The sequence below is a fragment of the Rhinopithecus bieti genome, unplaced genomic scaffold, assembly GCF_001698545.2.
Source record: "Rhinopithecus bieti isolate Rb0 unplaced genomic scaffold, ASM169854v2 scaffold_1853, whole genome shotgun sequence".
NCBI lineage: Eukaryota > Metazoa > Chordata > Mammalia > Primates > Cercopithecidae > Rhinopithecus > Rhinopithecus bieti.
The window spans coordinates 2,395,269-2,418,698 of NW_016804151.1; the positions used below are offsets into that span (position 1 = coordinate 2,395,269).

Here is a 23,430-nt window from a genome sequence, read left to right on the forward strand (position 1 = left end):
GGGAGTTATACCTGATATAAATGATGAATTGATGGGTGCTGACGAGTTGATGGGTGCAGCACACCAACATGGCACAAGTATACATATGTAACAAACCTGCACATTATGCACATGTACCCTAGAACTTAAAGTATAATAAATAAATAAATAAATAAGAAAAACACAGGATCATGGCCCCGCAATCATTTCTACATTTAAACCAGTTAACAGACCAGAATCCCTTCAATTAAGAAAAGGCAGGTCTTCTAGAGGAAGAACTCTAGTACACTGCTTAAAATATATACTGTTACTATTTCTACCAGCCTTCCCTAAAGTAACCTACAGCATTTAGCCAAGGTAACTATAGATTGGGGGAAAGTAAATAATCAGACTTTTCCAGGACTACTGAACACTGGCTCTGAACTGACAATAATTTTCCAGGAGACCCAAAACGTGACTTTGATCCCTCAGCCACAGTAGGGGCTTATGAAGATAAGGTAATCAATACTGTTGTAGCTCCGGTCCATCTCACAGTGGGCACAGTGGGTCCTGACCCCATCATGTGGTTATTTTCCCAGTTCTAGAATGCATAATTAAGACAGACATACTCAGTAGCTCACCAAATCCCCACGAGGCTATTATGGTGGGAAAGGCCAAGTGGAAGCCCCTGAAAGTACCTTACCTAGGAATACAGTAAACCAGAAGCAATATTGGATTCCTGAAGGATTACAGAGATTACTACCACAATTAAAGATTTGAAAGACACAGGGATGGTGATTTCCACCACACTCCCATTCAATTTGCCTATTTTGGCTGTGCAAAGGACAAGTGGATCTCAGAGAATTACAGTGGATTATTTTAAGTTTATGGAGATGGTGACTCTAATTGCAGTTGCTCTACTAGATGTGGTTTCATTGCTTGAGAAAATCATCACATTCCCTGGTACCCGGTATGCAGCTATTGATCAGGCAAATGCCTTTTTCTCTGTGTCTATTATCTAGGACCACCAGAAGCAGTTTCAAGCAGTTTGAGCCCACAAGGCCAGAAATCTACCTTCACTGTCTACCTCAGAGGCATAACAACTCTCTCTGACCCAGTGTCACAATTTAGTTTGTGGGGATCTTGATTGCTTTTCCCTTCCACAAGATATCACATGGGTCCATTACATTGATGACATTGTGCCAATTGGAACTACTGAGCAAGAAGAAGTACTGTTGGTAAGACATTTGCACATCAGAGGGTGGGAAATAAATCCAGTAAAGATTCAGGTACTTTCACTTGTGAAATTTTTAGGGATACAGTGGTATGAGGCATGTGGGAGACATTGCTTCAAAAAGTAAAGGTCAGTCATGGCATCTAGCTGTTCCTACAACAAAAAAAGAGGCACAATGCTTATTAGGCCGCTAGAGTCTAGAGGCAACATGTTTCTCATTGAGGTGTGTTACTTCCACCTATTTACCAAGTGACTTAAAAAGCTGCTAGTTTTGAGTGTGGCTCCAAAAAAAAAAAAAAAAAAGTCTCTGCAATAAATCCAGGCTAATGTAAAAGCTAATCTGCTATTGAGCCAGGTGATTAAGCAGATCCCACCATACTTAAAATGACGGTGACAGATAGGAATCCTGTTTTGAGATTTGGCAGGCTCTTATAGGTGTATTGCAGTGCAGACCTCTAGAATTTTGGAGCAAAGCCCTGCAATACTCCACAGATAACTTCTCTTATTGAGAAACAACTCTTGGCCTGCTATTGGCCTTAGTAAAGATTGGTTGCTTAATTATAGGCCAGCAAGTTACCATGAAACCTAAACTCCCCAACATGAATTGGCTGTTATCTGATCCACCAAGCCGTAAAGTTGGGTGTGCAAGGCAGCACTCTATCATCAAAGGGAAGTGGTAAATATGAGGTCAGGCCCAAGCAGTCCTGAAGGCACAAGTATGCCTGCTGCCCCCACTTCTGCTATACTACCCTCTCTCTTCTAGTCTGCACCTATGGCTTCACTGGGAGTTCTCAATGACCATTTGACAGAGGAAAAGAAAACTCAGCCTTGGTTTACAGACAGGTCTATATAATGTTCAGGCACCACCCAAGAGTGGACAGCTGCAGCACTATAGCCCTTTTCCAGAACACTGCTGAAGGATAGTGGTGAAGGGAAATCCTCCAAGTGGACAGAACTTTGAGCAGTGCACCTGATTGTTCATTTTGTTTGAATGAAGAAATGGCCAGACGTGTGATTATATATGGATTCATGGGTTGTGGCCATGGCTGATGGTCAGCAACTTGAAAGAAACATGATTAGAAAATTGATGACAAGGAAATTTAGAGAGGAAGTAGACCTCTCTGAATGGGCCAAATGGATGAAGATATTTGTGTGCCATGTGAATGCTCACCAAAGGGTGACCTCAGAGAGGAGGATGTTAATAGTCAATTGGATAGGATCACTTTTCTGTGGGTAATAGTCAGCCTCCCTCTCCAGCCACTCCTGACATTGCCTGAGGGGATCATGAAAAAAGAGGCCATAGTGGCAGGGATGAAGTTATGCATGGACTCAACAACATGAACTTCTGCTCACCAAGGCCTAGCTGAAGACAATGACTGCTGACTTCCCAATCTGCCAACATCAGAGACCAACACTGAGTCCCCAGTATGGCACCATTCCCCCAGAGGAATCAGACAGTGACCTGGTTGTAGGCTGATTATACTAAATGGCTTCCATCATGGAAGGGAAAGATTTTGGCCTTACTGAAATGGACATTTACTGTGGAAATGGATCTGCCTTCCCTGAACACAATGCTTCTGCCAAAACTATCATCTGTGGACTTACAGAATGCCTTATGCACTGTCATGGTGTTTCACACAGCATTGTTTCTGATGATAGAACTCACTTCACAGAAAATGAAGTGTGTCAGTGGGCCCATGCTCATGAAATTCACTGATCTTACCATGTATCCCACCATCCTGAAACAGCTGGTTTGACAGAATGGTAGAATGACTTTTTGAAGACTCAGTTATAGCACCAGCTACGTACCAATACCTTGCAGGGCTAGAGCAAGGTTCTCCAGAACACTATATATGCTCCAAATCAGTGTCCAATGTACAGTGCTGTTTCTCCCATAGCTAGGGTCCAGGATTCATGGGTCCAGAAATCAAGAATACAAATGGGAGAGGCACCACTCATTATTACTGTCAGTGACCCACTGGCAAAATTTTTGCTTCCTGTTTCCACAACTTTATGCTCTGCCAGCCCAGAGGTCTTACTTGCAGGGGTGGAACGCTACAATGATTCCATTGAATTGGAAGTTAATACTGCTGCCCAGCCACCTTGGAATCCTCCTGGCTCTGAACCAGCAGGTAAAAAAGGAAGTTACTGTGTTGGCTGGGGTAATTAAACCTGGCTACCAAAAGGAAATTGGACTACCACTCCACGATGGAGGTAAAATCTGGAATACAAGAGATTCCTTCAGGCATTCTTAGTATTACTATGCCCTGTGATTAAGGTCAGTGGAAAACTACAACACCACAATCCAGGCAGGACTACTAATGACCCAGACCCCTCAGGAATGATGGTTTGGATCATCTCATTAGGTAAAGAACCACAATCACCGGGCACAGTGGCTCACGCTTGTAATCCCAGCACTTTGGGAGGCCGACACAGGCGGATCACGAGGTCAGGAGATTGAGACCATCCTGGCTAACGTGGTGAAACCCCTTCTCTACTAAAAATACAAAAAATTAGCCGGGCGTGGTGGGGGGCGCCTGTAGTCCCAGCTACTTGGGAGGCTGAAGCAGGAGAATGGCGTGAACCCGGGAGGCAGAGCTTGCAGTGAGCCGAGATCACGCCACTGCACTCCATCCTGGCGACAGGCAAGACTCCGTCTCAAAATAAATAAATAAATAAATAAATAAATAAATAAATAAATAAATAAAAAGAACCACAATCAGGCAGGGTGCAGGGGCTTATGCCTTTAATCCCAACACTTCAGGATGGTCACTTGAACCCAAGAGTTTGAGACCAGCCTGGGCAACATTGTGAGACCTCATCTCTATACACAAAAAAATTTTTAATTAGCCAGGCATGGTGCTGCATGCTTGTAGTTCCACCTAATCAGGAGGTTAAGTTGGGAGGATCACTTGAGGCTGGGAGGTAGGGGCTGCAGTGAGCTGTGATTATGCCACTGCACTCCAGCCTAGGTAACAGAAGGAGATCCTATATCAAAAAATTAAAAATAAAAATAAAAAAAAAACAGCTAAAGGCAAAGCGAGTGCAGAATGAGTAGTGAAAGAAGGAGGTAATTACAAATACCAGCTATAGCAATGTGACAAGTTACAGAATTCAGTACTGTAATTGACATATTTCATCCTTATTTTGTTATGAATATGATTGTATGCATAGTAAAATTTATATATATAATATTTATTTTCTTATTCTCTTCTCATGCAACATAAGATATAGTAACTTTATATCATAGCGTGTAAGTATTGTTAATTTTACAATATAGTATTTAACTTATGGGATATCAAGGAGAAGAATAAACATCACACAAGAATCTTACCTGCTTTTCCTGGTGAATGGTTAGTGTACTCTTTGTTGTACATAGGATAGTTGTATCATGTTAGGGCAAAATATGACTTTGCTTTTGTCTTTATTTGGACATTGAATATGTTTTAAGGAGATGCAGATAGGTGCTAAGTTAATCAGGGGTAGACTTGTGATAGCTTAAAGAGTCATCTTGACTAGGCAACAGTGTGCCTGGATATTTGCTCAAATATTATTCTGGGTGTGTCTGTACGGGTGCTTCTGGATAAGATACAATACTTGAATTAGCAGACATAGTAAAGGTTGCCCTCTCTTTACTATGATGTGAGTGGGCCCCAATCTAACAGTTGAAGACCTCAATAGAACAAAAAGGTTAAATCTCCTGCAAGTAAAAAGGAATTCCTTCTGTCTGACTGTCTTTGAACTGAGACATCAGTTTTTTCCTGTCTTTGGACTCAAACTGAAACATCAGTTTTTCCCAGGTCTCGAACCTAGTATCTTCAGGAATGGGACTACACCATCAGCTCTCCTGGATCTCCAGCTTGCCCACTGCAGGCATTGGGACTTGTCAGCCTCCATAATTGTGTTAGCTAATTCCTTATGTATCTATTCTCTTTACACACACACACACACACACACACACACACACACACATCCTATTAGTTCTGTTTCTCTGGAGAACCCTGACTACTATAGTAGGGAAAGAGAAATTGTGTAGCAGGAGCAAAATGCAGGAAGCAGCACTAAGGATGGACCTTTGAGGTGATGAGCCTGACCCTCTAAAAAAAGCTTAAGCAATTTAATGGGTGAGGAAGTTTGTTTTTAGAAGCCTATAGCCCCAACCAGGTCCCCAGGGCACATAGATTTGTAAGGAGAAAAGGAGGAGAGATTGGCAGACCTCAAGAAATCTAGATATTTTCAAGTAACAAACAAGGAAGCAGACACGAGTGAATGCTTTGGTTTCCCTGGAGGTCTCTCTCCCCAGCCATGGCGTGAGAGTGATAAAGAGGGTTCTAGAATGGGAATGAGGAGGAAGAGATAAAATAGATGGATAGGCTTTCCCTCTCCCTTTCCTTCTTTATCCGTTTGCCAGGTTTACTAGCAATAAGATGCCCTGTCTGTGAGTGCTGCATAGTCTTGGTGATATGGTTTGGCCATGTCTCCACCCAAATCTCATCTTGAATTGTAGTTCCCATAATCCCCACATGTCATGGGAGGAACTCAATGGGAGGTAATTAAATCATGAGGGCAGCTACCTCCATGCTGTTCTCGTGATAGTGAGTGAGTTCTCACGAGATCTGATGGTTTTATAAGGGGCTTTTCCCTAACTTAACTCTTCACTTCTCCTTGCTACCACCATGTGAAGAAGGACGTGTTTGCTTCCCCTTCTGTCATGATTTTAAGTTTCCTGTGGCCTCCCCAGCCATGCTGAACTGTGAGTCAATTAAACCTCTTTCTTTGTAAATTACCCAGTCTCAAGTATTTCTTCATAGCAGCATGAGAACAGACTAATACACTTGGCAAACAGAAGAAATACCTTTCCTTCTTATCTGCTTGGGACAAACAGAGCCCACAGCAGTGTAGAAGATCAAACCATGAGTCAATGAGCTATGAAAGAAGATAGAGGAGGCTCAGAATAATGAGTGTAATTCCAAAATTTGAAAAGAGACAGCAGGTCTTTGTATTCATTAGTCAACAGACATTTAACAACTGTATTTAGCACAGGCCCCCTTGTCAGAATATGACTAAGGCCTGGTCACCCAGTGGCTTGACTGCCACAACCTCCTCCCCAAGTGGGATGAGCTAATAAGAACTCTGGATGTGGAGTTAGGAGACATAATTAAATCTCAGCTTGGCCACTTACTAGCTTGTGCCCCTAAGAAAGTTCCTGAGCATTTCTAGACCTCAATTTTGTCACTTTCAGACAGGAGATATTACAATCCTTTCACAGAACTGCTATGAGGTATAAGTAACATACGTTAGTGGTATGCAATAAGCCTAAGACAAATGCCAGATGAAGTCAGTGCCCTATAAATGTTGTTTTCCTTCCTTTTCTGTTGGTATTTTTCCATTCTGGTGAAAGATTGCTCTGTGCTCCATTGCAGAAGCATCCTTACCATTTCCTACCCTAAAATTCCTGTCCCAGACCCCAAGTCCAGCATCCTGAAGATGTCCTCTCACCCCTTCTGGAAGTCTCAGTGGCTCCAGGTACCCTCTAGAATTCCTGCTCCTCCCTTTATTTGAGTCCTTCTGTTTCTATTCTGCTTCTCTAGGGTATGGTCATAGCACAGTGTTGGACTTTCTGCTAACTTTAGGGTGATCTGATAAAGATAAGAGCAAGAGCATTTAGCTGCCAAGAGCCTCTCCTACTGACAGGGGGAGGGGACTTGTATGATCTTATAAGCTTGGATGTCCCTCAAGAGGCTTTGACCAGTATTAGGCACAGATCCCACAAGGAATCCTTGGTAAATCATAGCCTCAGGGTTAATCGTTAATCTCTCTGGGACTAGGAAATAACCACGAAATCTGCTTCTGGAAGGCCCAGTGTTCCTACACGGCTACCCCTTCCCCATATACCTGCTGGATGTCTGATTATTTTATATATGTTGATGATTAGCCTGTCCAGTGGATTTTCCCAGGTTAAGCAGCTCACATAATTTGAGAATAACAAGGATTCCCCATAAGCAAATCACAGCATATTATTACATCTTGCTTGTTATTTTCCCAACAGTGGAAATAAATTTTCATTCTTCCTTTTTAACAAAACCACAACACTAATGATGCATTATGCAAAAAATAAATACAAACATCGTATGGACATATCCATTTCTCAAACACTTTATTCTGTTCAACAACTCTATTTTCTCTTATCAACTGCCTGTCCTAATCCCGTCAGTAAAGGTTCCAGATTTCATCCTCCCTCCTCCCTCTTAATAGATGACCTAACCTCCTACACACTAAGGAAGCTGAAGCCATTAACCAAAAACTCCAACTTCCCTCTCCTCCACTCCTAATGTCTATAATGTGATGACAAACGGGAACCAGGAAGTCCATAGCTCTGCAGAAGAGCCCTGCGTCTTGGCCAAAGAGAAAAGCCCTTCTGAGAAATCTAGAAGTGATCATTTGGTAGTGGTGAAAGCACAAAGCAACATTATCTGGAAGGGAGAAGTAAAGTCAGCAAAATATTCTTCTTTACCCTTAGTAGAGTCAGCGCTCAGCAAGAGTCTAAGGAAAAGGTGCCACAATGCTCTGTGGTGGTGCAATAAGGGATCTCAGAAGGAATCAGGCCAAAATAGTTTTACATTCCCTTAAAATTTCTCACATCCTTGCCTTTGCATTCCTATCTCCCAACTTTTCATTCATTCATATGATCAATAACCACTGAAATTTCTATGTGCCAGCACTTATGTAGGTAGTGAAGAAAGCAGTAATCAAAACTAGGGGAGTAAATGAAATAAATAAATAAATATATGGTATGATAGAAGATGATATTTGCCAGGCAAAAGCAGGGGATGAGGAGTTCTATCAGGGAGGAGAGTCATTGCAACTATAAATAGGATAGTCAGACAAGCCATTTCTGAAAAGATGACACATAAGTCCTGAAGGAAATGGAAGAGTTTGCCATGCAGATATCTGTGAAACCATTATAAGCAGAGGGTAAAGCAAGTGCAAAGACTCTGAGGCAGGAGACAGTCCAACATGCATTCAAGGAACACGGAGAAAAATAGAAATGGGAAAGGATATGGTGATGCAGCAAGGGAGAGACACTACAGGTATTATTTTTCCCTTCTCTATCCCCTTTGCCTTCCTAACTCAACTGATTCTTCAAGATCTGGCTCAGATGATACTTCCTCCAAGAAGCCTTCTCTGAATATCCCTCTCCAAATTGGGTAAGAGTAACCCTTTTTCATACCCTCATGGCACTCTGAACAATCTTTTCTTAAGGAACTTATACACCGTATTCTGATAACATGTTTTTCAGGTACTTAATAAGTGCTCACAAAACGTTTGTTGAAGGAATAAAAGGATGGATGGATGGATGGATAGATGGATGGATGGATGGATGGATGGATGGATGGATGGATGGATGGATAAATGAATGGATAGATGGAATGAAATGGAAAGTGAATGAAAGTAGTAAAGATACTAATAGAAGCTAACTGGAAAAGAAGTACTGACAATGGAAATAAAAAGGAACAGACAGGTGTTAGAGACATTATTGAAGTAAAATGGCAGTATCTGGCAACTTTATGAATATTAAAGTGGATAAGGAGAAAAAGAACTTTAAATGATCCTACAGGTTCTAGAAACTAAAAGGCTTAGGATGCCCATGTCTGATTTGTTCATCCATTTTAACAGTCCTTTATTGAATTTTTCCTAAGTTTCATTCTCTGTGCTAAGTGCTGGTAAGGCGAAGCTAAATAAGTCATGATCTCTCCCGTCAAAGGAATATGAAATATGGGCACAAGACCATACACAACAAGGCCACAATCCCACTATGCTGAAGTAACACTGTAGGGCACTATTGTACAGCAGTAAATAGTACCTGAAGAACTTTTGACTCCTGAAGTTGGCAGTATGGCATGGCGGAAAGTGTAAGAGGTTTAAAGTCAAGTAATCTTAGATTCCAGATTGGCACCTGAATATAGGAAATCTTGAGAAAACCATTTAAACTCTCTAAGTTTGGCTCTCCTCATTTGCAAACAGTAAGACAATAAAACATACTTTGTATGGTTGGTAATAAAATGTAAAGGGATAACATATGGGTAAACAACTAGCACGATACCTTAGGATACTAGGAGCTTTAGCAATATCATTTGGCTTCCTTCTCCCTTGGTCCAAAGTTCAGCAAGTGGCAAGGTTGCACCGTGAATCCCAGGGATTCAAAATTTGCATCAGTCTCACTTTCAGACGTGCATTCAGTACCATTCTTACATTTAGTGTCTTCCATATTATAGTATTTACTGACATTTTAAGAACCCTAAGAAAACACCTCCAACTTCAATATCTGGAGACCAAGTTCATTATGAGATGACAAGAAGGAATAAAGCAGATACCAAATTACTTTTTATAGTCAGCATAAAAATAATTTTAGAAGTGTTATACAAACATCTAATGTTCAATTAGACAGGACTCTACAATTACTGAAGTATTTCCATTGAATCATTGGCAAAGTCATCTACAGTAAATACCTCTCCTCAAAGAGTTCATGCAACCTCTGTCATTGGAACAGTTCTTCCCTGTTATATCTGCAAGTCTAAGTTTCAATACTGAATATTTACATGGTAGCATTACTGAAATTTCAATCATATCTGCCACAGGAGAATTTGGGGAATCAGAATTAAACATATTACTTGAATGTAGATCGAAAAGTTAGGCAGAGGTAATCTCCAGGTTCTTTTATTACAAAGGCAGAGGAAAATGTGCCTATAGCATAACAAAACCAAGATTTTTGTCTTTTTCCTGTTTCACAAGGAATAGCGTCAAAGAATAAGAGGAATAATACAAACACCTCACACAGGACAGACTAATAAGTTTTCTGGAAAACATTAATTAGTCCAGTGGAAAAGTGTGTTGGCCATCAAGTATTTCAAGAGAAAAATTGGCTTTGGCATTGCCAATGCCAAAGAAAACTGGGAAGTTAATTTTATTCTGTAACCATTGCAACAGAGAAAGAGAGACCTCAGTATAGATATACCTTGACTCAACAAGGTTGAGTTGAAGACAATAACAAGTGATTTACAGCCAAAAATCAGGCTAGGGGTCTGTAGACAGAAAATTATTCAGAGAAAATTCTCAAAGATAAAGAGGATTCTGGCTAAACTGATTTGATAAGACTCTTGCTGAAGGCAGGCTAGGATGATCAGACACTGAGGTTGGGGAATGAGGAATCTGATCAGATAGCAAGGGTAAAGAATTTTCACTAAACTGACCCAGCAGGATTCTTGAAAGATGAACTAAATGGACCAAGGACAGAGTCCAAGAGTGAGGCCTAATCAAAAAGAGGACCTGGAGAAGCATAACTGAAGGTTGGTTAAGGAGAGAGTCTTGGTCACCAACAGAGAGAGATCCAACTGAAGTGAAAGCAACTACCATTCCCAGGGCCCCCCTGACAAAGGGAGTCAGTGGGCCACCAGATGGAGGAAGACTCAGTGCGATCCCACTGGTGCCTGAGGCAGCAGAGTGGTATATCCTAGGAATGATCTGAGCCTGTTATTTCATTACCCCTAAGGAAGGGCAAGAGTGACCCTGAGGGTAAGGCCAGGGACTTTGGAGAGGATTTAAGGAGAGGGCTGATGAGAGGGAACGGGTGGGACTGGAAGAAGTTTATGCATGTGGCTCACCTTCCTGAAGACCTAAAATGAAGCCTGATCTACCCCTCCCCACCCACTGTGAGGGAGTTAGCTCAAAGTCACCACTGATCATTCGCTCATCCCCACCCTCAACTCTGCACTGCTTTAGGACACTTAAGCAAGGTCTTCAGTAAAACAGTTGCTTAAACATCATCAGAAATACATATGCTATCCAGAAAAGAGACACAAGTCTTCAGATCAGAGCGAGTTATAGGGAAAATACCTGCATACCCCACTGTGGAATGTTAGACCACAGTACCAACCAGTGAGGACCACATAGCTGAAAAAATTTTACATCCCTCTGATTTCTGTACCCACTCCCACAAAGGAGAGGTCTAAAACAAACCCATTGAAGGACCAAAAGGAGCGTCCATCCATGTATTAATTGTTGCTTGTTCCCTACCTGGAAGCTGAAGTTACACAGCACTTTATATACCATGTGAAAGCATTCCTAGATGGTGTGGAGGGGGAAGAAACTGATGGAAATGAGTCTCCCTAAGACTCAGCAGTACAGATGCTCTGAAAACAACTACCAAGGGAGAGATAAAGAAAATATAAGGAGGGTGTTAGTTTTCAAAAGAAAGGATGCAGTGGAGCATCTTTTAAATTATTAACCCACCTTCCTGGTGTGGCAATAACTACTGTTGGGGAAATGTAATTAAAAACAATCTCCTGTCCACCCAGAAAAACCTCTCCACAAAAGCAGAAGAAAAAGAAAGCCATTATATTATTGAATAATCATTAAACCAGAATGTGTTGTGCACATTCTGGTTCTTTAGGTAAACTAAAGAAACTGCAAAAACAGAAAGAAATCTCATCCATTTATACAGCCAAGAAGATGAAACCCATTCCACACATGTACTCAAGATAGACAATAACTGGTACTCAAGTAAGACGATTTGACAGCAACATTTGTCATACATAGTTCCTACTAAATCCACCTGATAATTGATGTAGCCACTATATTTGCTAATTAACTTTATCCAGAGGAAAAGTAAGTTTTTTGCATACTTGTGACTGGAAGTAGGTTAGTAACTTGGAGTCAGGTGCACTACTGAAGTTAGGTTCCTACCCTCTCCCAGAGTCTGAGAGATGGGGCACTATCTCCTTGAATGATTCCATTTCAATGAGATAGCTCCCAAGTCCTTGAGGAAAGGATCCCTGGGTTGTAAAACTGGCAGGCCTCTTATTTAGCTTTTAAAAATGCTTACGGACATCTCAAAGCATCAGAGAGAACTCACAAATATAATTTTTATTTAAAGTAAACGTTCATAAGGAAATTGATAAGTCAGTCTCTTTCCCTTCTGGCACCAGGGAAAACTTTTTCTTTTCGAATTTAACCTTACACTACCTCTTCCTTATTTACCACTGTATTTTCAGTGCCACACACTGGGAATGAGACACTCTTTCCCATGCAGCAATGCATTCAATCATGCAGTAAGCATTAACTCATTCAACATTGTTCTACATACTAGGAAAGGAAAGTAAACGAAATAGACAAAGTCCTGCATTCACAGAGCTTCTATTCTATTGGAAGAAGGCAGGCAAAAAGAAATCATTTTATTTTATGCAGAGTTATGTGTACAGGGTTATCAGAGACAGCGCCTCTGGAATTTGAAAGAATGAGGAACAAGTCACATGGAGGGCACTATGGCAAGGGGGTGTGCAACTTTTACTGGCAATGTAGGCCTAGCCCACAAAGTTTCTCAACCTCAGCAACATTGACATTTGGGGCCAGATAATTCTTTTTTGTGAAGAGTTGTTCTGTGCATTATAGAATTTAGAGCAGCACGCCTAGCCTCTACTCACTAGATGCCAGTAGCTCCCTTCTTTCAAGTGTGACAACCAAAAAATGCCTCCAGATATTGCCAAATGTTCCTGGCAGGGGAAGGGGACAAACTCACTCCTAGTTGAGAATCACTGGCCTAAGGTGTAACCTTGGGAGTGAGTCTAAGGCAGTGATTTTCCAATTCATGGAATGCAGCTAAAGCAGAACTTAGAAGAAAACAGAGCTTGAAATATGTAGAAAAGGAGAAAGAAAATCAATAATCTAAGTACCTAATATGGTCTGGCTGTGTCCCCACCCAAATCTCATCTTGAATTATAGCTCCCATAATTCCCTCATGTTGTGGGAGGGACCAAGTGGGAGATCACTGAATCATGGGGGCAGTTTCCCCCATACTGTTCTTGTTGTAGTGAATAAAAGTCTCATGCGATCTGATGGTTTTATAAGGGAAACCCCCTTTTTTTTATTATAGTTTAAGTTCTAGGGTACATGTGCACAATGTGCAGGTTTGTTACATATGTACTATGTTGGTGTGCTGCACCCATTAACCCATCATTTACATTAGGTATATCTCCTAATGCTATCCCTCCCCGCTGCCCACACCCCATGTGTGTGATGTTCTCCTACCTGTGTCCAAGTGTTCTCATTGTTCAGTTCCACCCATGAGTGAGAACATGCAGTGTTTGGTTTTCTGTTCTTGTGACAGCTTGCTGAGAATGATGGTTAGGGAAATCCCCTTCACTTGATTCTCACTCTCTCCTCTTGTCTGCCACCATGTGAGACGTGCCTTTTACCTTCCACCATGATTGTGAGGCCTCCTCAACCACAGGGAACTGTAAGTCCATTAAATTTCTTTCTTTTGTAAATTGCCCAATCTCAGGTGTGTCTTTATCAGCAGCATGAAAACAAACTACTACAGTACCTATCTCAAAAAGTTTGAAAAACAAAAGCACAGTAAACCCAAATCAAATATAAGAAATAAAATAATGATGATAAGAACAAAAATCAACAAAATGCAAAATAAACATGCAATAGAAAGAAAATCAACAAAGCCAAAAGCTAGTCCTCTGAAAAAACTAATAAAATGTATAAACCCCTAGCAAGAATGATCAAGAAAAAAAGAAAAGGCAAAAAATATTAGTATCATGCATGAAAAAGACCACCACAAATCTTACAAACATTAACACCATAAGAAGATACAATGAACAACCCATGAATATAAAAAATTTGGATGAAATGTGCAATGTAACCACAGGACCAGGCAAAACTTGGACATATACAGTGAGTGATAAATAAACCTGTGCTGTATTAAGCCAGTGAAATTTTAGAATTGTTTGTTATTGTATTACAACCTAGCCTATCCTAACTGACAAACTAATCTCCCCAATACAGGTCTGAACAAAGGTGAGCAGTGAAAACTCTTCCCACATTTTCACTTTAAGTTCCCCTTGCTTGTTTTCGTTTGGTGTTTTACAATAGAGCTCTGCCTCATATTGCATCAGAAAGCCATTGAAGTCCTAAATGTATTCAATGGACTTTTTGAACTCTGTTATAAATATAGTATAAATATACTATATATTATCATCTTTTCTGAAGTAATGCACTTGGAGCCTAGCTCTGCAATAACCTGTAAGGTAGACAGGCTGCAGTATTAGCTCTGTCTCTAACTGACAAAGTGGGCTTCGCTGATTTCCCCAGTCTCACTTCTCCCATGACAGTGTGACAATGCCTTGGTTAAACTCAAAAGACTCTATATAAATCTTGGGAATAAAGAATCCACAAGTACTTAATGTCTTTTAAGCTGTAGGCTGCTCAGTAAGATAAGAGAAAGTCTGGGGGAAATATTTATATTCCAGGATCCTCAGGAGCATAAGAAACTCAGAGAATGACCAGTGACCAAAACTCTTTTAAATTTTAATTTAAAACAAAATTATATACATGTATAAAAGGATCTAGGTTTAAACCAGTTATACCTATTGATATATTTGCTAAGAAAAAGCAAATCATTTACCAAGCTTTTCAAGAGCTCTCAACTCCTTCCTAGAATATTCATTCAACATTGAATAAAAAATTCTTGTGTAAACTAGGTTGAATGTAATCTTCAAAACAGAAGCAAGTAGAACATCGTATAGCATAAAATATGTTTACTGTAGAAAATAAATGGTATATATTCACCTAAATTATAAATGAACTGTGTGGATCAGACCCATCACACTATAAATCATGTAGCTCCTCTCTTAATTAAAAATACCTCCATCCCTGCATCAAGTTCCTCTGTTTGAAGGTTGCATATAACAAAAGTGCTTTATTGAAGCTTGGTTTTGCTGACATTCCTGAAATATACTGTTTTCTCAAAGAATGTCTTAGGATCCCCAAGACAACAACTGGCATCATTAAAATGGGTTTTTTAAGTAACATATGATGTACCCAGGGCAGGCCAGCACAATTCAACTCACTTGCCCAGTTATTGTAATCCTGGCTAAGACAGACTAGTAGAATCAGTACTTCCTCCATATAAAACATATCAATAAGTCCCCTGGCTCTACCTGAGGCCAATATCAGAACAAGGCAGGTGGGTGTCCAGCATTCTCTATGTTTAAACTATTCCCCAGTTTCATTCTGATGATAAGAAGCTACTGTATTAGATGACTGAATAAATCAGAAAAAAAGTCAAGCTAAGCAGGAACACCATCAAAATAGTAAGAACTTAACAGAACAAAGGCTATTTTCTAACTCGAAGTTTGCTGTGGGTCCAGGAGACTTTGGAGCAACTCTTCCATGTAACAACTCTGCAATCCAGATTCTTGGTGCCTCCACCAGCCTCTAGCTGCAGCATCTAAAACATGCAGCCTCACAGGCTGACACAACAGGGCAAAAGAATGCTGGAGGGTCTCACACTGGTAATTAAATGAGTCATCCTCAAAATAACACGTTACTTCTACTAATGACCCATTGGCCAGATGTAGTCCCTTGGCCCCTGCTACCTGCAAAGAGACAGGGAAGTGAAACAGTCTCCTATTCCTGTAAGAGAAGAGAAGATGAGGGTATGGATAAGCTCCAAAAGCCCTTGCCAAAATGACTCTCTGTCTACCTAAAGACTAGAAAGATTAATCCAGTTCTGTCACCCAGCAGCCCATAGGAAAAGTATACACTCTGAGCATTTTCTATGGCTAAAAAATACTAATAATAAGTCCAAAATCTTAACATGAGCTTAATGTGATCATCATCAAAGCCTTATATTATCTGGACCTGCCTACCTCTCCAGCCTCACCTACCTCTCTCCTCACATCCAGTCTGCCAGTTACACTGAGTTTTCTTTCTCCCTGAACATATCATGTTCACTTTGGGCCTTCACTCATTCTGTTCCCTCTGTCTGGAACATTCTTAGCTAGTCTCTTCTCTTAGCTTATTGCTACCCATCATTCAGATCTCAACCTAAGCATCCCTATCCAATCATGCCAATCTAGGCTATGTTTCTCTTTGTGTTATGGTCCCATAGCACCCTGAATTACTCTGTCACAACACTTCTCACACATCTATTTACTTAACATTTACCCTCAAGGCAGAAATCAAGAAGTTCTTTGAAACTAATGAGAACAAAGATACAATGTACCAGAATCTCTGGGACACAGCTAGGGCAGTGTTAAGAGGGAAATTTATAACACTAAATGCCCATAACAAAAAGCTAGAAAGATCTCAAGTTAACAAACTAACATCACCACTAGAAGAACTAGACTCTTGGTGCTTTGCCCTGTTTTGCAGTGATGTGGGAGGGAACCCATCTGGTAAGTGGTAGACACAGATATAGTAGGACCAGGGACATTCAGACCGTCCTTCAGTGGAGCTTACCAAGAGTGAGAGGCACCTGGTTACTTGGGTATTCAAGTGCTAGTCTTAGGAACTTCAGATCTAAATCATCCAGAATGATTCTGAAATGACTGACAGCCTGGGGCCCAAGAGTAACCGATAATGACATAATACGGATCTGAGTTGGCTAAGGGACAAACTGCAAATACTTTAGAGTCATTTTGTTTTGGTTTGGTTTTTTGTTTTGTTTTGTTTTGCTTTGTTTTGTTTTGTTTGGGAGACGGAGTCTTGCACTGCCACCCAGGCTGGAGTGCAGTGGCATGATATCGGCTCACTGCAACTTCCGCCTCCCGGTTTCAAGCAATTCTCCTGCCTCAACCTCCCGAGTAGCTGGGACTACAGGCACACACTGCCACACCAGATAGTTTTTTGTATTTTAGTAGAGTCGGGGTTTCACCATGTTGCCCAGGCTGGTCTCGAATTCCTAAATTCAGGCAATCCTCCTGCCTCGGCCTCCCAAAGTGCTGGGATTACAGGCGTGAGCCACCGCACCTGACCCATTTTGTTTTTAAAGATCAAAAATGTGTTTTTATCTGATATGTTTTCCTGACTATACTGTTTTGAAAACTGAGTCAGCCTGGTTCCTCAGGTTTCAGATCTAGCTGTCCTGAACGAATTTGCCTGATGGAGTGCTGTGAGGTGTCCAGATGCTTCAGGGCCTTGCATTTTCTCATGGCAAGAGGTCTGATTGCCAGATCTCTCCCTCCACTGCACAGGCAAAGGCCTGAGCTCAGCGTGGCTTCGGGGTACCACTGCACAGGCCACCTGCTTGGGTTCCTCATGGTTTATTTCGAAAGTCTAAGAGTCTTAGAATGATGTTTAGGAACGTTGGAAAATGGCTGCAAATAGCTAAATCAAACTTAAGAACCACATCTCTGCCAAATTAAAAATTTTTGAAGCTTTTAAAAAACCTAGACCGAAGTGGGAGCAGCCAAAATGAAGTTCAATCCCTTTGGGACTTCTGACCGAAGCAAGAACCGCAAAAGACATTTCAGCACACCTTCCCACATTCGCAGGAAGATTATGTCTTCCCCTTTTTCCAAAGAGCTGAGACAGAAGTACAATGTTCAATCCATGCCTAACCGAAAGGATAATGAAGTTCAGGTTGTGCAAGGACACTATAAAGGTCAGCATATTGATAAAGTAGTCCAGATTTCTAGGAAGAAATATGTCATCTACATTGAATGGGTGCAGGGGGAAAAGGCTAATGGCACAACTGTCCATCTAGGCATTCACCCCAGCAAGGTGGTTATCGCTAGCCTAAAACTGGACAAAGACCACAAAAAGATCCTTGAACAGAAAGTCAAATCTCGCCAAGTAGGAAAGGAAAAGGGCAAATACAAGGAAGAAAAAATTGAGGAGATGCAGGAATAAAGTAATCGTATATACAAGCTTTGATTAAAATTTGAAATGAAGAAAAAATATATGTATTCATGGTGGCCATTGAGTTCTAGGCACACTGGTGACCGTCATTGCCATAGCTGCTCACTTTCTCTGGTAAACCAGAGGGACCTCAGACACTGGGTTCCTCACTCACATCCAGGCGGGCGCAGCCCTGCCGGTGCTCAGGCAGAGTTCTCAGGAGTGGGGACACCTTACTCTTAACTTGTGTGTCTTCTCCTAATGTGATCTCATCCACTGCTGCTGTGGCCATGTTAGTCAAAAGTCACAGAGAAGATCGGGGATGGTGCATGTTTGTGCGTGTGCCTGCGTGTGTGCGTGCTCCTGTGTGCATGTGCATGTGTGTACGGTTAAATTATGTCACGCTGTCAGTCACTCATGATCTCATCTGAAACAGTGTTTGGAAATGGAACAGTTTCGTCCCGCATGCTGATGTGTCCAGAATTTCACTTAACAATAAAAGGAAAATGTGTGGATACTGAAAAATGTGTATTGATACAGAATTTCATAAGAGCCATGTTAGACAAAACAACTCTTTTTCAACCACTACTCATCAGTTTCTGTAGAGTAAAAAAATCTGTACATATTTTGGAATCTGGAGAATCCTATATAAATCATTCGTCACTTAAATCTGTGAAAAACATGTTTGTTTGGAGGAAAATGTATGCATGCATAAGCATTCTGTGGAATCAGTATTTATTGTATTGATATAATTGTCTCTAAGTGTTCCTCATCTTCATAGCAATAAGAAATTCATTAAAGTGTGCATGTTCTGTAATTCTAAAGAACTAGAAAAACAAGAGCAAACAAATCCCAAAGCTAGAAGAAGACAAGAAGTAACCAAAATCAGGGCTGAATTGAAGGAGGTCGAGACACACACATACAAAAAAATTCAAACGGTCAACAAATTTAGGAGGTGGTTTTAAAAAAAAAAAAAAATTAATAAAATAAGACTGCTAGCTAGACTAATAAATTAGAAAAGAGAGAAGATTCAAATAAGCACAATCAGAAATGATAAGGGGAATACTACCACTGACCCCACCGAAATACAAACAACCATCAGAGAATATTATAAATATCTCTGTGCACATAAACTAGAAAATCTAGAAGAAACAGATAAATTCCTGGACACATAGACCTTCCCAAAACTGAACCAGGAAGAAATTGAATCCCTGAACAGACCAATAATAAGCTCTGAAATTGAGGTGGTAATAAATAGCCTACCAACCCAAAAAAGCCCAGGACAAGATGGATTCACAGCTGAATTCTACCAGATATACAAAGAAGAGCTGGCACCATTCCTACCGAAACTATTCTAAAAACTTGAAAAGGAGGGACTCCTCCCTAATTTATCTTATGAGGCCAGTATCATCCTGATACCAAAACCTGGCAGAGATACAACAAAAAAAGGAAATCTCAGGCCAATATCCTGTTTATGCGTAACTTTTTAGTTTTCCCAAAAGACTGATAAATTTCAACATTTTGAATATATCATTGTTAATTTTGAGTTGGCAGAGGTAAACTAACCAACTACCATTATGTTTTAGTACTAAGGGATATACCTTTCAATAAAGTTACTGAAATGTAAAAAATAAAAAATAAAAAAAGTTTGGAAAAGTAGAATTTAAAAGTTTTTAAAAAAAGGTTACCCTCCCTACAAAATTACATTTGAAGACCATATCTATCTTTTATTCTGAGAACATTATGCAGTTCCTGGCTCACAAATGATGCTCAATAAATACTGACTCACTGTATTAACTTCCTGTTGCTGCTATAATAAATGACTACAAACTTAATGTCTTAGATCAGCACAAGTTTATTATCTTAATGGTTTTGAAGGTCAGAAGTCCCACACAGGTCTCACTGGGCTAACACCTATGCATAGTTGGAGTTGCATTCCTGCTGGAGGCTCTGGGAGATAATCTGTTCCCAGCCTTTTCCAGCTTCTAGTGGTCACCCACATCCCTTGGCTCATGCTCCCCCACCAACAATAGCATTATTCTTACCTCTGCTTTTGTCATCACATAACTCTTTCTGACTCAGACTCTTCTGCCTTCCTCTTTCCCTCATAAGGATCCTTGTGATGATATTGGGCCGACCTGGTGGATAATCTAGAATAATCTCCCCATCTCAAGGACTCTAACTTAATCACATCTGCAAAGTCCCTTTTGCTATATAAGGTAACAAAGTCACAGGTTGGGGAATTTGCACGTGAACATCTTTGTGGGGTAGGGGAGCATTATCTTGTCCACCATACTGGCTGACTCGTCATTATCTCACTTCTCAGAGAGAGGAGACTTACAACAATAACACTTGTGAACCTTTGTTCCTGTCTAAGGAAGCATCTCAGTTCTTTGCAAAAGCCTGGCTAGAAGGGAGTTGCTCATTGTCTAGAGAGTGCTGACTCTGGAGGGGTGTCTCCAAAAAAATCTTAACAGGGCCTCCACCCATTTCCCTCTCAACTCCATGTACATTGTACCACTCAAACCTCCCACAGGTGAGAAAGTGAAAGTATGAAAAGTGCAGAACGCCCCCTCTTTGACGTACAACAAGCTAGAAGAAGCCAGAAATAAAACCTCTCATTTTATACACCAGCGAACACATATTTGTTGAATCCCTTCCATTATGCATGCTGGGGTACAGATGAGGTCCCACTGCCATGCAGTTATATTCCAGGGCAGGAGACCTACTACAGGGAAGCCACACTTCCCATACTCAAATGCCTTGCTGGGCTATGCAGAGGACTCACATGTGTGAAGTAGTCAAGGGTGAGAACACAGGGAATGGTGATTATGTTGAGCAGGAGAGTTTCTGCCTGTCTAAAGACATTCAATTCAAAATTGATCTATGGCCACTATGCTGGCCAAAGAAAACAAGCCTGCCACTTAAATCCGCATCCCCAATTCATCATTTACAGGGCTGCCATTCCCAAGGTAAACAGATCAATAAAATAATTTCAGATATTGACACATTTTGTGAGAAAAATAAGGCAGGCCTATGTGAGGGTAATCACTTAAATGTGGGGGAGGGATGCTCTGGCTTTTCAGGGAAGGCAACCCATTCCAGGACACCACACATCTTTGTCTCTACCAAGAATTTCCAGTGAGGAACTCAGATCTCAGAAGAGGCATCTTCTCTGTCCTGTGGTTATAAAATGAAGCAACTCAAAATTCCATTTTGATGTGAAGGGGTATTAGATTAAGAAGAAAAAGTGTCTCTTCTTTGGAAAATCTTATAAACCACAAATAGAGTTGAAAGCATCAGGTTACAGCAAACCTAGGTAGAATCTGATAAGAGACAGTTATCTTAATAGAAAAGTGCTCTTTCATTTTTCGTAATGCATTCCAGAAACCATGTATCACAAGACAGCGTGATCATTTGACTATTCTGGTTTTTTGGTCTAGTACCTGACTTTGATTCTTGTGCTCAACTTAAGTCCCCTGAGTATTCTTTGCATTTTACTCCTTCCAGTAGACGTGAGTTCACATCCTGTCTCATAGCTTTTCTCATGATCCAAGCTATATGTTTTTAATGTTAATGTTTCACACTCACCCTCAAAGAGATGTTTCACATGCCTGGTCATGCCTGGTTGTAAACTACTTTTGAGAGAGTTCTTTCTAGCTCATGAGTCTGGCAATCAACAGTATAATTTGTTGCTGTGTTCTCCGTATATTAGGAAAAGGCAAGTTCTATGTAGAAATCAATGTGTGTGCGAGAAAGTGACATGGGCTTTTAAATGTAAGTGTAGTTACAAGTGTAAGTATAAGTACATGTATTGCCATGGTTGTGGTGGCAGTGCAGGGTTTCTGTGTAGGCAACTTATTTCTACTGGATTGATGATAAGACAGCTGGGGACCCATTCGGCCTATTATTTCTCTTTTTGTTCCTAACTGCTCCCTTCAGAGGAGAAGCAAAGATATATAAAATACTGATTAGCCAAGTTAATAGGTTAGAGAAAACTTGGGGAAGAAAACATAGAAAAGAAAGGAAGTCAATTGACTTTGGGCATTCGATGATCCATGATAAGGTTAGTTGAGTTTTAGGAGTCTATGTTGTTTTAACAGCTTAAGATGTAGGCCTCATAGATGATCTTTTTTGGAGAGAGAAAGTAGATTTCATGCCATCTGGTAGTGGCTGTTTGGAAGGTTAGGCTGGGACACAAGATCACAAGAGAAAGAGACTTGAAGAAGTAGTAATCTCTGCCATGGGTGTGGGAAGGAAGAAGGTTGACAGTGTGCCCAGCAAGAATTTGCCTTCCCTGACCTAGTCCAATAGCCTCATTTCACAAACTACAAAGTGAGAACCAGGAGAATTTAAATGATTTGTCCAAGGCTTCATAGCTCTGAAGCAGCTCTGGGACTCCCTGGTGTGCTAACTCCATACCAGCATTTTTTGTTGTTGTTGTTGTTGTTGTTGAGACAGAGTTTTGCTCTTGTTGCGGCTGGAGTGCAATGGTGCAATCTCAGCTCACTGCAACCTCCACTTCCTGGGTTCAAGCAATTCTCCTGCCTCAGCCTCCCGAGTAGCTGGGATTACAGGCATAAACCACTGCGCCCAGCTAATTTTTGCATTTTTAGTAGAGAAGGGGTTTCTCCTTGTTGGTCAGGCTGGTCTCAAACTCCCAACCTCAGGTGATCTGCCCACCTCAGCCTCCCAAAGTGCTGGGATTACAGGCAGGATCCATCGTGCCCAGCCTCTTCCATCACACCACTCTGCTTAGCACCTGGCCCACATAAATAAGAATAACACACACTATGGTATAGATAAGGTGAGGCTACAACATGATCATGGTAGACTAAAAAAGGGTCTCCAAAAGATGTTCATGTTCTAATCCCCAGAACCTGTAACTATGTAACTTGCATGATAAAGGAATCTGCAGACATGATTAAGTTAAGGCTTTTGAGATGGAGGTTATCCTGGATTAGCCAGATGGACCCAATGTAATCACAAGAGTCCTTACAGGAGAAAAGTAGGAGAGTCAGAGTCAGAGAAGGTGACGTGATGATGGAAGGAAGTTGGAATGATATAGGGTCAGGAACCAAGGAATTTGGGCAGCCTCTTGAAGCTAGAAAAACACAAGGAAATAGATTCTCCCCTAGTGCCTCCAAGGAGAGCTGCTGAGGACTCCTACATGCTCCCCCTTTCTTATTTTTTTGATCCTCCCCAGGACTCGCTCTATTACCCCATTTGCCCAATAAAATAAAATGCATCTTTCAAAAGTCTGCTAAACTACAATATGGTACCATGAGAATTGCTAAAATGAAAAGAAAAAATATTGTTTGTTGTATTAGAGACTTAAATGTTAGACCTAATACCATAAAAACCCTAGAAGAAAACCTAGGTAGTACCATTCAGGACATAGGCATGGGCAAGGACTTCATGTCTAAAACACCAAAAGCAACGGCAGCAAAAGCAAAAATTGACAAATGGGATCTAATTAAACTAAAGAGCTTCTGCACAGCAAAAGAAACTACCATCAGAGTGAACAGGCAACCTACAGAATGGGAGAAAGT

At 40.9% G+C, this 23,430-nt stretch overlaps 2 protein-coding genes across 2 annotated transcripts in view; one reads left to right on the forward strand and one right to left on the reverse strand.

The window, feature by feature from the left end:
* The window catches only part of TNFSF4 (TNF superfamily member 4), a 212,861-nt gene that overhangs the window by 153,608 nt on the left and 35,823 nt on the right, over positions 1-23,430 (reverse strand). The gene's annotated exons all lie outside the window — the stretch shown is intronic.
* On the forward strand, positions 17,453-17,890 carry LOC108526263 (60S ribosomal protein L26-like). The gene has a single exon (XM_017866916.1). The coding sequence runs from the start codon at positions 17,453-17,455 to the stop codon at positions 17,888-17,890; it is 438 nt and encodes a 145-aa protein (XP_017722405.1).

Coding starts and splice junctions, on each gene's coding strand:
- LOC108526263 (XM_017866916.1), top strand. CDS start 17,453: ATGAAGTTCAATCCCTTTGGGACTTCTGACCGAAGCAAGAACCGCAAA.